Below are 14,336 nucleotides of genomic sequence, written 5' to 3'. Positions count from 1 at the left end.
GGACGACAGTGTGGTATGGACGGCGACGCAAGCAGGCGCGCCAGCACCGGGTGCTGGGGGCAGGATGGGGTCTCGGGGGATGTGCCCGTGCATCTCCCCTCCCCTCCGCTAGGTGGGGGGGGTCTCTATCTCATAAACCTAACCGGCCTGTGCCTCCTTCGGGCCCCCCCTGCCCTACATGCTCCCAGGGTAGCTCGTATGCGAGGGTGGTGCGCCAGGGCCAGGGACCGCGACCACCAGATCGCCAACATTTCACCAGCGATGCAGTTCCGGCTAATGGTTGGCGACCGGCGACGGCCGAATTCGGTCGCTTGGTTCGGAAGGCGCACGACCTCATCAGACTGATTCACCATCAGAGCTGCATAGACCCCTATCTGGGGGCCCAACAACCAAAGTCCATCGCCAGGATGGTGGAGGTGCTGTCCACCATGATTAAGCCAGCTTGCCCCACGGCGGAGGTTCTGGAACTGATCATGGGCAACGCAAAGAACTGGGGACACACTACCTGCCAAATCTTGGGGGAACACTACCGGGCTCGTAAGCACATACTTCTGTGCGAATTGGAGGACATTATCACCCCGGATTTTGAGGCCGCCTTTGGGGTGGCGACTAAATGGGCAAAACGGAATTATCCACGAATCTCGGTGGAGACGATTGACGAGGCCAAGTACTGGTTCGAAGGTTGCTGGGAAGACCAGCTTTGTTCGGGGCGGGAAACTGAAGAGCCGGGGGAGGACGACGGTGATTCAAGTGGAGAAGGTGTGGAGATGGACGTCAACGGTGGACAAGAAGGGTCTGACCCTGCTTCACTTCAGACACCCGGACGGTCACGGGAAGAGGATTACCCTACTCCTGCTCCAGGACGGGAACAGCAGCCAACCCCAACTGATGGCGCTAGGACATATTCCCTCCGACCGCGGAAGACAAAGGTTGGGACCGTCGGACCTGGCCGTGGGCAGCTGACCGGGGTATCCCTAACACGGGACTCCGCTGCGAGTGTTCGAGTCACTGTGCCAGGCCTGGCACCGGGAGGCCGGTCCTTGGTCCCCGTGGCTGTGACTGTCCCTAGCCCCAACCCTAACCCCAACCCTAACCCCAACCCTAACCCTAACCCTAATCCCAACCCTAACCCTAACCCTAACCCTAACCCCAACCCCAACCCTAACCCTAACCCAAACCCTAACCCTAACCCAAATCCCCACCCAGCCCATACTGAGCGCAATTTATTCGAGGGGCAGGACAAACATCCTCCAGCTTTCCGTAAGGCCTCCGACAAAACTCAAAAGACGTGCCGGCCTACGCTCACTCGGGGTCAATCACCACAGCTGTCGCCTGCTTACGACCGGGCCCTGGCCACTTTCTTGGAATGGTGTGCACCCGAGCGGGCGCCAGGGGATCCGCAATAGACGCACTTGCCAACAAAGACCTACCTCACAACAACGGCCGTCACGGACCCCGATTCCATTTCCAGTTTGTGTTCCACTGGGAACGTAACTTCCAAACGGGAGGCTCAATCCACCGGATTTTATTCGGACCCGTTTTCCTACCTTGGATACTTACCTCAAATTGGAGCCACGCCTCTGGTCTCTGGACCACGCCTACCTAAAGAACTTTGAAATGGACAACCTCAGCAAGCCATGTCGGTGGACGTTTTGAACCGCGGGACCTCCCTACTTGCCTGGGACACTTACCTCCAGTTGGGACCGAGCGACTGATCCTCGGACCGCGCCTACCTGTACAAGCAGTCAAAACCAACAAAGGTCTACCAATTGTCTCTTTGCATAGTTTACAGGGGCCCGCAATACCCTAACCCTAACCCTACCTGGATTTTTCAGTTACCTATAGTAAGTCAGATAAAAACCTAAGAAAATTAAAACAAAACTTTTTTTACAAAAAAAATTGATAAATTTAGGAACACAGGAGGAACAATTATAGAAAAAATGAAAAATAAAAATAACAAAAAAATTTTTTACAAAAAAATTTTCTTACAAAAAGTATTATTAATGATAATAATAATAATTGTAATAATAATAATAATTATTATAGTAACACTGACATCTAGTAAAACAAAACAAATAAACCTTACTGAAACAATATTCAAGTTCATAATTTACAATTTCAACCGCAATTTAGCAGCGTTTTTTGGGCTAGAACCAGTTTTATTTTTAAGAAACCAAATAAACTCAAAAACGAAAACAAAAATTCAAAATTAGAAATTCCAACCGGGCAGGGTGTATAAAAGGACGCGCAAAGCTCAGTGCGTGGAGCGGGAGCGACGAGGAAACAACTCAGCAGCAGTTACCAAAAGTGGATTTACCTGACCCGTGGATTTGTTTGTTTGTTTGTGTGCCAGACCTGAGGAAGGCCCTAGCGGCCGAAACGTTGTCAGGGCACACAAATATTTTTGAAAACCGGTGTTATACAGTTCTGGATTTTTACTGCATTTTTTTGAAAAAAAATTCCAATAAAAACAGGATTCACAAACAACCTTTTACTTTTTATTGCCAAGGACACTTCCAGAATGGACAGCGACTGGACGACAGTGTGGTATGGACGGCGACGCAAGCAGGCGCGCCAGCACCGGGTGCTGGGGGCAGGATGGGGTCTCGGGGGATGTGCCCGTGCATCTCCCCTCCCCTCCGCTAGGTGGGGGGGGTCTCTATCTCATAACCCTAACCCTAACCCTAACCCTAACCCCTAACCCCTAACCCCTAACCCCTAACCCTAACCCTAACCCTAACCCTAACAACAACCCTAACCCTAACCCTAACAACAACCCTAACAACAACCCTAACCCTAACCCTAACCCTAACCCTAACCCTAACCCTAACAACAACCCTAACCCTAACCCTAACAACAACCCTAACAACAACCCTAACAACAACCCTAACAACAACCCTAACCCTAACCCTAACCCTAACCCTAACAACAACCCTAACAACAACCCTAACAACAACCCTAACCCTAACCCTAACAACAACCCTAACAACAACCCTAACAACAACCCTAACCCTAACCCAACCCTAACAACAACCCTAACAACAACCCTAACCCTAACAACATCAACCATCCAAACAACCCCCCCCCACCAAAAACCAAGCCCAATAACCCCAACAACAATTACCCCGCCAACAATACCAACATCAACCCCCACAACAACCACCAATATCATCAACCCCCAGAACAACCCCAACCTAAATAACAACCCCAACCTAAATAACAACCCCAACCTAACTAACAACCCCAACCTAAATAACAACCCCAACAAAATCACCCCCCCCCCCCCCCAACAACATCAACCCCCCATCAACAAACACCGCAATAACATCAACCCCCCCTACAACCCCAATTACATCAACCACCCACCCCCCCCAAAATACAACCCCAACAACCGCAATAACATCAACCTCCCTAACAACATCAACCCCGCCAACACAAACCACAACAACCCCAATAAAATCAGCCCCCCCCAACAACAACTACAACCCCAACGCAAACCCCAACATCAGTAACTCCAACCCCCCAACAACTCCAATAACATTAACCCCCCCAACAAGATCCCATCCACCCAAACAGCAACCACAAAAAAAAAAACCAACCACCTTAATAACCCCAACAACAACCCCCCCAACAACAACAACCACCCAAACAACAAACACAACAGATAAAACAAATAACCACCTTAATAACCAACATCAACCCCCCCCAACAACAACAATCCCAACAACACCCACAACAACCTAAATAACATCAACCCCCCCAACAAAGACCCCAACCCAAACAACAACGCCCCCAAAGACAATAACCCCCCCCAATAGAATCCGCCCCTCCGACAACCCCAATAGAATCCGCCCCTCCGACAACCCAATAGAATCAATCCCCCAACAACCCCAATAGAATCAATCCCCCAACAACTACAACCCCAACAATGACCACCCCAACATCAACCCCCAAACAACAACCACCCCAACATCAACCCCCAAACAACAACCTAACACTAACCCAACAACCCCCCCCCCACACCAACATCTACCCACCAACAACCCCAATAACGTCAACCACAACCCCAATAACCACAACAACTAACATCAACCCCCCGAACAACCCCAATAAAATCAACCCCCCCAACAATAACCCCAACAACCCCTACCCCCAACAACTACAACCCCAACAACGACCCCCCCCCCCCCACAACTACTACTACCCCAACAACAACCCTCCAACATCAACCCCCCCCAACAACCGCAATAACCCCAATAACATTAACCCCCCAAACAACAACCCAAACCACCAAAACAACCCCAATAACCCCATCAACAACCACCCCAACATCAACCCCCCCAAAAGCAACAACCCCAATAACAACCGCCCCCCCCAACAACAACCCTAACTACAACAACCGCCCCAACATCAGACCCCCCCCAACATCAACCCCAATAACTCCGAACCCAACCAACACCCCCACAACAATAAAAATCAACCCCTCCAAAAAACCCAATATCAACCCCATAACAAACCATATAAAATCTACCCGCCCAACAACCACCCCCCTACAACTACAACCCCCCAACAACCCCAATAACAACAACCACCCCCAACAACAACCCCAATAACAACAACCACCCCCAACAACAACCCCAATAACAACAACCCCCCCCCCAACAACAACCCCAACCCAAACAACCTCAACTACAACCCACCAACAACAACCCCGATAACATCGATCCCCCCCAACAACCACAATATCGACCCACCCAACCACATCCCCCCCAACAACAACAACAACAACAACAATCCCAACCACCCAAACAACAACCCCAACCCAAACAACCCCCCAATTACCCCAACAACAACCCCAAAAACAACAATCCCCAACAATCACAACAACCCCCCCAACCACCCCAACATCATCCACCCCAACAACAACAACCACCCCAACAACAACCACCCCAACAACAACCACCCCAACAGCAACCCAGCCCAAAAAAACCCCAACAACCCCAACATCACCCCGCCTACAACAACCCCAATAACCACAACAACAACCCCCCCCAACAAAAACAACAAATGACCACAGATGTCGAAGTGACAGGTCATTCAATCCTGTAATGGCGGGCTTCTTGGCCACTGGAACGATGGTGGAGCTCTTGAAGCATGAGGGCACCTCACACAGCTCCAGGGAGCGATTGAAGATCCGTGCAAAGGTGGGTGCCAGCTGCTCAGCACAGGCTTCCAAGGAGGAGGGCAGCACGCTGTCTGGGCCCGGTGCCTTCCTGATCTTTTGTCTCCGGAACACCTGGCGCACGTCCTCCTCACGGATCTGGAGTACGAGCATGGCCTCTGCAAAAGAGAGAGAGAGTAGGTGACAGCGGTGACGGAGGTGTGGAAAGAGCGGTTGTGAGGGGAAGGGAGTACGTAGATTGTGCTGCAGGAGGTCAAGTTGTGTGGGAGGACCGATCAAACCTGCAGTAGCAGTAGAACCTGTTCAGCTGGTTAGCAAGCCTTGGTCTCTCCACAGGACGGGGGGTTCGTTTCTTGAAGCGCACGATGCTCTACAAACCTTTCCACACTGTTGAGGGATCAGGATTGGCAGAGCGGTGTCTCTCCAGGCTCTCCCCGTAACACCTCCTGGCTTTCCTGACCTCTCGGTTCAGTGTTTCTGGTCTGCTTGAACAAGTCCCGGTCGCCAGTCTCGTAGGCCTCCGGCTTGGCTTTCCGCAGACTCCAGAGGTTTGGTGTAAACCAAGGTTTGTCGTTGTTGTACGTGCAGAAGGTCTTAATCTGCACACACAGATCCTCGCAAAAACAGATGTATGATGTGACAGTGTCAGAAAGTTCATGCAGGCCTGAAGTTGCAGCTTTGAAAACTCCCCAATCGGTGCAATCAAAGCAGACTTAAAGGTCCTGCCTTGACTCCACTGTCCACTTCCTCACAGTCCTCACTACAGGCTTAGAAGTTTTTAGTCTCTACCTGTAGGCCGGGACCAGATGAACTAGTTACTAGACAATGGTCCGAGAGGCCTAAAGCTGCACGAGCCAGACAACAACCCCAACAACATCAACCCCCCCAAAGACAACCCCAACATCAACCTCCCCAACATCAACCCCCCCCAACAACAACAACAACAACAACCCCCAACAACAACAACCCCCAACATCAACCACCCCCCAACATCAACCCCCAACGACAACCTCAACATCATTCCCCCGATTAACCACCCCAACATCCACCCCCCCCAACATCCACCCCCCTAACAACCGCAACATCAAGCCCTCCAACAACAAACCCAACAACATCAACCCCCCCAAACAACCCCAACGTCAACCCCGACAACGCCAACCCCAACAAGATCAACAACCCAGACAACGCCAACCCCAACAAGATCAACAACCCAGACAACGCCAACCCCAACAAGATCAACAACCCAGACAACGCCAACCCCAACAAGATCAACAACCCAGACAACGCCAACAAGATCCAACCCCCCCCCAACAACCCCTCCCAACAACCCCAACAAGAACCCCCCCCAACAACAACCCCCCAAACAACCACAACACCAACCCCCCAAACAACCACAATAACGTCAACAACGCCAATAACAACCCCCCCCCAACAACAACCACCGCAACAATAACCTCCCCAACAACAACCCCGACGACAACAACCCCAACAAACCCCCCAACAACTTCAACCACCCCAACAACAACAACAACCCCCCAACAACAACCTCTCGAAAGATTTCATGACCACAGATGTCAGTCCGACAGGTCTGTAGTCATTCAATCCTGTAATGGCGGGCTTCTTGGCCACTGGAACGATGGTGGAGCTCTTGAAGCATGAGGGCACCTCACACAGCTCTAGGGAGCGGTTGAAGATCCGTGCAAAGGTGGGTGCCAGCTGCTCAGCACAGGCTTTCAAGCAGGAGCGTGACACCCCATCTGGGCCCGGTGCCTTCCTGATCTTTTGTCTCCGGAACACCTGGCGCATGTCCTCCTCACGGATCTGGAGTGCGGGCACAGCCTCTGCAAGAGAAAGAGAGTAGGTGACAGCGGTGACGGAGGTGTGGGGAGTATGTAGATTGTGCTGCAGGAAGTCCAGTTGGGGGGTTCGTTTCTTGAAGCGCACGATGCTCTACAAACCTTTCCACACTGTTGAGGGATCAGGATTGGCAGAGAGGTGTCTCTCCAGGCTCTCCCCGTAACACCTCCTGGCTTTCCTGACCTCTCGGTTCAGTGTTTCTGGTCTGCTTGAACAAGTCCCGGTCGCCAGTCTCGTAGGCCTCCGGCTTGGCTTTCCGCAGACTCCAGAGGTTTGGTGTAAACCAAGGTTTGTCGTTGTTGTACGTGCAGAAGGTCTTTATCTGCACACACAGATCCTCGCAAAAACAGATGTATGATGTGACAGTGTCAGAGAGTTCATGCAGGCCTGAAGTTGCAGCTTTGAAAACTCCCCAATCGGTGCAATCAAAGCAGACTTAAAGGTCCTGCCTTGACTCCACTGTCCACTTCCTCACAGTCCTCACTACAGGCTTAGAAGTTTTTAGTCTCTACCTGTAGGCCGGGACCAGATGAACTAGTTACTAGACAATGGTCCGAGAGGCCTAAAGCTGCACGAGCCAGACAACCCCCCCCCAACGACATCAACCCCCCCAACGACAACCCCAACATCAACCTCCCCAACGACAACCCCAACCCCCCCCCAACAACAACAACCCTCAACATCAACCACCCCCCAACATCAACCCCCAACGACAACCTCAACAACATCCACCCCCCTAACAACCGCAACATTAAGCCCTCCAACAACAAACCCAACAACATCAACCCCCCCAAACAACCACAACGTCAACCCCCAAACAACAACCCCAAACCCAACATCAACCGCCCCAACAACAACCCCAACAAGATCAACAACCCAGACAACGCCAACAAGATCAACCCCCCCCAACAACCCCTCCAATAAACCCAACAAGAACCCCCCCCCAACAAATCCAACCCCAACAACCCCCCCAACAACGTCAACAACCCCAATAACAACCCCCCCCAACAACAACCACCGCAACAATAACCTCCCCAACAACAACCCCGACGACAACAACCCCAACAAACGCCCCAACAACTTCAACCACCCCAACAACAACAACCCCCCAACAACAACCTCTCGAAAGATTTCATGACCACAGATGTCAGTCCGACAGGTCTGTAGTCATTCAATCCTGTAATGGTGGGCTTCTTGGCCACTGGAACGATGGTGGAGCTCTTGAAGCATGAGGGCACCTCACACAGCTCCAGGGAGCGGTTGAAGATCCGTGCAAAGGTGGGTGCCAGCTGCTCAGCACAGGCTTTCAAGCAGGAGCGTGACACCCCATCTGGGCCCGGTGCCTTCCTGATCTTTTGTCTCCGGAACACCTGGCGCATGTCCTCCTTACGGATCTGGAGTGCGGGCACGGCTTCTGCAAGAGAAAGAGAGTAGGTGACAGCGGTGACGGAGGTGTGGGGAGTATGTAGATTGTGCTGCAGGAGGTCCAGTTGTGTGAGATGCCCGATCAAACCTGCAGTAGCAGTAGAACCTGTTCAGCTGGTTAGCAAGCCTTGGTCTCTCCACAAGACGGCGGGTTCATTTCTTGAAGCCCGTGATGCTCTGCAGACCTTTCCACACTGTTGAGGGATCAGGATTGGCAGAGAGGTGTCTCTCCAGGCTCTCCCCGTAACATCTCCTGGCTTTCCTGACCTCACGGTTCAGTGTTTGTGGTCTGCTTGAACAGGTCCCGGTCGCCGCTCTTGTAGGCCTCCTATTTGGCTTTGCGCGGCCTCCAGAGGTTCGGTGTAAACCAAGGTTTGTCGTTGTTGTACGTGCAGAAGGTCTTAGTCTGCACACACAGATCCTTGCAAAAACAGATGTATGACGTGACAGTGTCAGTGAGTTCATGCAGGTCTGAAGTTGCAGCTTTGAAAACTCCCCAATCGGTGCAGTAAAAGCAGGCTTAAAGTTCCTGCCTTGACTCCACTGTCCACTTCCTCACAGTCCTCACCACAGGCTTAGAGGTTTTTAGCTTCTACCTGTGGGCCGAGACCAGCTGAACTAGACAGTGGTCCGAGAGGCCTAAAGCTGCACGAGCCACAGACAACAACCCCAACAACAACCCCAACAACAACCCCAACATCATTCCCCCCCAACAACAACCCCCCCCACCCAACCACAACATCAACAACCCCCACCCAACCACAACGTCATCAACAACCCCCCCCGCCCCCCCCAACCACAACATCAACAACCAACCCCCCCAACCACAACATCAACAACCAACCCCCCCAACCACAACCAACCCCCCCAACCACAACATCAACAACCAACCCCCCCAACCACAACATCAACAACCAACCCCCCCAACCACAACATCAACAACCAACCCCCCCAACATCAACAACCAACCCCCCCAACATCAACAACCAACACCCCCCAACATCAACAACCAACACCCCCCAACATCAACAACCAACACCCCCCAACATCAACATCAACAACCCCCCTACATCAACATCAACAACCCCCCTAACAACAACCCCTCCAATAACCCCAACATCAACCACCCCAACAACAACAACCTCTCGTAGGATTTCATGACCACAGATGTCAGAGCGACAGGTCTGTAGTCATTCAATCCTGTAATGGCGGGCTTCTTGGCCACTGGAACGATGGTGGAGCTCTTGAAGCATGAGGGCATCTCACACAGCTCCAGGGAGCGGTTGAAGATTCGTGCAAAGGTGGGTGCCAGCTGCTCAGCACAGGCTTTCAAGCAGGACGGTGACACGCCGTCTGGGCCCGGTGCCTTCCTGATCTTTTGTCTCCGGAACACCTGGCGCACTTCCTCCTCACGGATCTGGAGTGCAGGCACGGCCTCTGCAAGAGAGAGAGAGTAGGTGACGGAGGTGTGAACAGAGCGGTTGTGAGTAGATTGTTATGTAGATTGTGCTGCAGGAGGTCAAGTTGTGTGGGAGGACCGATCAAACCTGCAGTAGAACCTGTTCAGCTGGTTAGCAAGCCTTGGGCTCTCCACAGGACAGGGGATTTGTTTCTTGAAGCGCGTGATGCTCTGCAAACCTTTCCACACTGTTGAAGGATCAGGAATGGCAGAGAGGTGTCTCTACAAGCTCTCCCCGTAACACCTCCTGGCTTTGCTGACCTCTCGGTTCAGTGTTTCTGGTCTGCTTGAACAGGTCCCGGTCGCCGCTCCTGTAGGCCTTAGGACACAGAAAACACACAAAATAAGACAAAGAAGCAGCGAGCGACCCACGGAGGCTGCCGTCTGCGGCGCCATCTTGGTCTCACAAGACTGCTCAAGAAGTTCAACCTGCCGCGGGAGCTGCTGAAGACCTTCTACACTGCCATCATCGAGTCTGTCCTCTGCACCTCCATCACTGTCTGGTTTGGATCGGCCTCCAAACAAGACAAGCACAGACTGCAACGGACAATCAGGACTGCAGAAAAGATCATTGGAATCAACCTCCCATCTATCCAAGACTTGTACCTGTCCAGGACCAGGAAACGTGCAAGCAACATCGACAAACCCTTCTCACCCAGATTACAGTCTGTTTGAACTACTCCCCTCTGGACGGCGTTATGGAGCTCTGTACGCCAAAACCAGCAGACACAGAGACAGCTTCTTCCCCCAGGCTCTGATGAACTCACACCACTCTTAGAGTCTCAGTCATTGCTGTGCAAAAACATCCTGCTCTCCACACCTTTTGGGATTGTCTACACTGTTTGTACTATGCGTCTTCTCTCCATCCATTGCAGCCTGGTCATCCCGGAAGAGGGACCCTCCCATCTGTGGTCTCTTCTCAAGGTTTCTCATTTCCCCTCGTCCGAGTTTTGAGTTTTTCCTTGCCTTCATGGGAGTTTAAGATCGGGATGGCTGAGAATATTTGTCATTTTCACATGTCCTGAGTGTTGTTAGTCACCTAAATGTTGAACAGAGGCTGTGATCTACCGAAGTCAAATTCCTTGTTTGGCACGCTCAAATATGGCGAATAAAAATTCTTGAATCTTGAACAACTCCGACCCCCGCAACAACAACAACAACTCCGACCCCCGCAACAACAACAACAACTCCGACCCCCGCAACAACAACAACAACAACTCCGACCCCCGCAACAACAACAACTCCGACCCCCGCAACAACAACAACTCCGACCCCCGCAACAACAACAACTCCGACCCCCGCAACAACAACAACTCTGACCCCCGCAACAACAACAACTCCGACCCCCGCAACAACAACAACAGCACCTAGGCCTGAGCACCTAGGCCTGAGCACCTAGGCCTGAGCACCTAGGCCTGAGCACCTAGGCCTGAGCACCTAGGCCTGAGCACCTAGGCCTTAGCACCTAGGCCTTAGCACCTAGGCCTTAGCACCTAGGCCTTAGCACCTAGGCCTTAGCACCTAGGCCTTAGCACCTAGGCCTTAGCACCTAGGCCTTAGCACCTAGGCCTTAGCACCTAGGCCTTAGCACCTAGGCCTTAGCACCTAGGCCTTAGCACCTAGGCCTTAGCACCTAGGCCTTAGCACCTAGGCCTTAGCACCTAGGCCTTAGCACCTAGGCCCAACAAAAATACTGAGTATGACATCACAAAAAACAGAGTATGACATCACAAATGACAAACATTACCCCACGTGCTCTTTTAAAATAACTTGGCCAATGCAAGATTTGCTGCAATTCCAAATTTCACCAAAGGATGGTGACAAATCTTAACATTCAAGATCCAAGAATTTTTATTCGCCATTTTGGGGCGTGCCAAACAAGGAATTTGACTTCGGGACATCACAGTCTCTGTTCAACATTTAGGTGACTGACAACACTCAGGACATGTGAAAATGACAAATGACAATATTCTCAGCCATCCCCTGATCTTAAACTCCCATGAGGGCAAGAAAAACTCAAAACTCCAACGAGGGGAAATGAGAAACCTTGAGATGAGACCACAGATGGGAGGGTCCCTCTTCCAGGATGACCAGGCTGCAATGGATGCAGAGAAGACACATAGTACAAACAGTTTACAACCACATGATACTTAATAGGACATATGAAACTTTATTTTAAATTAATTAATTTGTTAAGTCGTTTTAAATATGATTTTGTATAAATAGTAGGTAAACAGAAAATCTACTACACAAAATGGGCAGTTTACTTGTTTGAAAGGGAGTGGGAAGAAGACTTATTTACTTTATTTAATCTATTTTGACATGAGACCTGTACTGAATTACACGCAACACAACTTTGGATCTTTTGAATAAATGAATAAAGTCATTTAAATTATGATCTTGGATAAATACTAGGTATAAACACAAAATCTACGACACAAAATGGGCGGACTTTACTTGTTTGAAAAGGAATGGGAAGATGTAAGCCCAGTTTAATTTATTTATTGGAAAGAAATTACTTATTTAATTTATTGCATCGATTTTTGTTCCCAGGCAAATTTGGATTTGCTGCCATTCCAAATTTCCAAAGTGAATGAAGGAATGAAGTCATTTAAATTATGATTTTGTATAAATACTAGGTATTGACACAAAAACTACGGCACAAAATGGGCAGGCTTTACTTGTTTGAAAAGGAATGGGAAGAAGACTTGATTTATTTAATGGGAACAAGTAAGACTCATTTAATTTATTTCATCTGTTTTTGTTCTCAGGCAAATTTGGATTTGCTGCTATTCCAAATTTCCTAAATGAATGAAGGAATGACTTGAGACCTGATAGGACATATTAATGAGAAAGGACACTAGGAGTTCATTGCAAGTTGCAATACTGTTGGTGGATCAAACACGGCTGTCTGCAGCCAGTGGAAGTTTTAATAGGAGGCGTTTAACATAAATAGAGGAAGAAAGGGGTACTCACTTGAGACGTCTTCGCCAACGTCCAACCATTGTAGCACCATGGAACCTAAAGGAATAAAATAGAAGATTAGCATTTAGCCTCAAGCAACATTCCCAGATACAACTACATTTCAGCTAGGGTTAGCTACACAGCTACACATTGCTATTCCTATTGCTAAGTGAACGCTAGCTACATCGACAACTTTAGTCAAACTACACAAAAGTAAATATCTTTAAACATAATGAGTTGTATTTACCGTGTACGCTCTAGACGTTCCAGTTGCAAGCAGAAAATATAGATATTTCTGTTGATAATCGTCGTGTTTCTATCCGCGGGTTTGAATCTATGACGTCATTTCCGCGGGACATGACTGCGACGTAATATTATCTAAAAGGGTAAATTAGAGTTAAATAAAGTTCTTTTTTAATCAACGCAATACAGCCGTTGACCAGGGAAAATCGTCGAAATTCGGGCATTTGTGGCTGGCAGCAGATGCCGAATTCGACGTCCGAAAACACACACACTGGCGCACGCACTCACTCGCTCGCTTTACAGGGCTACAAAAGTACTTCTTTTTAAAAACAATGAGTTGCATTTACCGTGTACGCTCTAGTCGGTCCAGTTGCAAGCAGAAAATAAAACATTTCTCTTGTTAATCGTCGTGTTACTAGCCGCTCTGTGTCCCTTGGCGCCATTACTTACTCCCTGTTGAAAGCCGCGCCCACTGATTTGAATCTCTTCTTCTTCTTCTTCTTCTTCTTCTTCTTCTGGATTTGAATCTCAGCGGAAGTTCCGCCTATATACGTCATTTCCGCGGCACGACTGCGACATAACATTATCTCAAACGGTAAATAAGAGTTAAATAAAATTTTCTTTTTTAATCAACGCAATCATTTACAACCTTTGACCAGGAAGAATCGTCGAAATTCGGCGTCTGTGACGACAGTTGCGGCCATGTCCGCGTCACATGACCGTGACGTGGCAACGTCATATAGCGACCGCTGTTTTCTTTAGTAGACTTACGGATATTATCTGTTGACACAATGGTGCAGTGTTTAGCACATCCACCTCTTGTGCATGATGTTGCGTGTTCGAGGCCCGTTTCAACACTTTTTCTTTTCTCCCTTGTCTGTATGTATATACCTTAATATTCGAACAGCGAATCTACTTCCTACTTCCTTGTTGCCAGCCGCGCCCACGGATTTGAATTTCGGCGGAATTTCTGCCCATTGACGTCATATAGCAACCGCTGTTTTATTTAGTAAACTTACAAATGAGGCGCGTTGATCTAATGGCGGACTGGTTGACATGTCGACCTCCGAAGCATGGTGTTACGGCTTTGACGCCCAGCTCAGCGCTTTTTTCTTGTGTATTTGAAGACTCCAGGATTGTTGAAAAGTGTCATATGTATCCCCCTCCAGGTGCTGCAGAGATACTTTTATGATCTGTTTGGGGACC

The 14,336-nt window shown here is 49.8% G+C and overlaps 1 protein-coding gene across 13 annotated transcripts; it reads right to left on the bottom strand.

Annotated features, from left to right (window-relative positions):
* Positions 1-9,556: 9,556 nt before the first annotated feature.
* Positions 9,557-13,597, bottom strand: LOC147049693 (uncharacterized). 13 transcript variants are annotated; one of them, XM_085925060.1, is made up of 6 exons: positions 13,478-13,597; positions 12,900-12,944; positions 10,353-10,460; positions 10,185-10,242; positions 10,012-10,111; positions 9,557-9,901 (listed from the first exon to the last, which is right to left on the bottom strand). In XM_085925060.1, the coding sequence occupies exons 1-6, from the start codon at positions 13,571-13,573 to the stop codon at positions 9,874-9,876; spliced, it is 435 nt and encodes a 144-aa protein (XP_085781186.1). In that variant the 5' UTR covers positions 13,574-13,597; the 3' UTR covers positions 9,557-9,873. The 13 variants fall into 13 exon arrangements, 2 of the variants coding, with proteins under 2 accessions (XP_085781186.1, XP_085781187.1); XM_085925061.1 differs by having other exon boundaries at positions 10,024-10,111; XR_015067637.1 differs by adding an exon at positions 10,579-10,677 and having other exon boundaries at positions 9,557-10,242; positions 10,353-10,479.
* Between the last annotated feature and the right edge of the window lie 739 nt (positions 13,598-14,336).

Source organism: Syngnathus leptorhynchus, chromosome 11 (assembly GCF_054491065.1).
Source record: "Syngnathus leptorhynchus isolate UIUO chromosome 11, UIUO_Slep, whole genome shotgun sequence".
Taxonomy (NCBI): Eukaryota; Metazoa; Chordata; class Actinopteri; order Syngnathiformes; family Syngnathidae; genus Syngnathus; species Syngnathus leptorhynchus.
Note: the sequence above shows the minus strand (reverse complement) of the source record. Positions and strands in the feature narration are given on the sequence as shown.

Bases quoted from the DNA above. Each gene is read 5' to 3' on its own strand.
- LOC147049693 (XM_085925060.1), bottom strand. From the start codon at position 13,573: ATGGCGCCAAGGGACACAGAGCGGCTAGTAACACGACGATTAACAAGA. The intron at 10,461-12,899 runs GTGAGTACCCCT...TGTCCGTTGCAG, and splicing joins CGTTGGCGAAGACGTCTCAA to TCTGTGCTTGTCTTGTTTGG. The intron at 10,243-10,352 runs GTTGAACTTCTT...CTGTGTCCTAAG, and splicing joins TTCAGCAGCTCCCGCGGCAG to GCCTACAGGAGCGGCGACCG.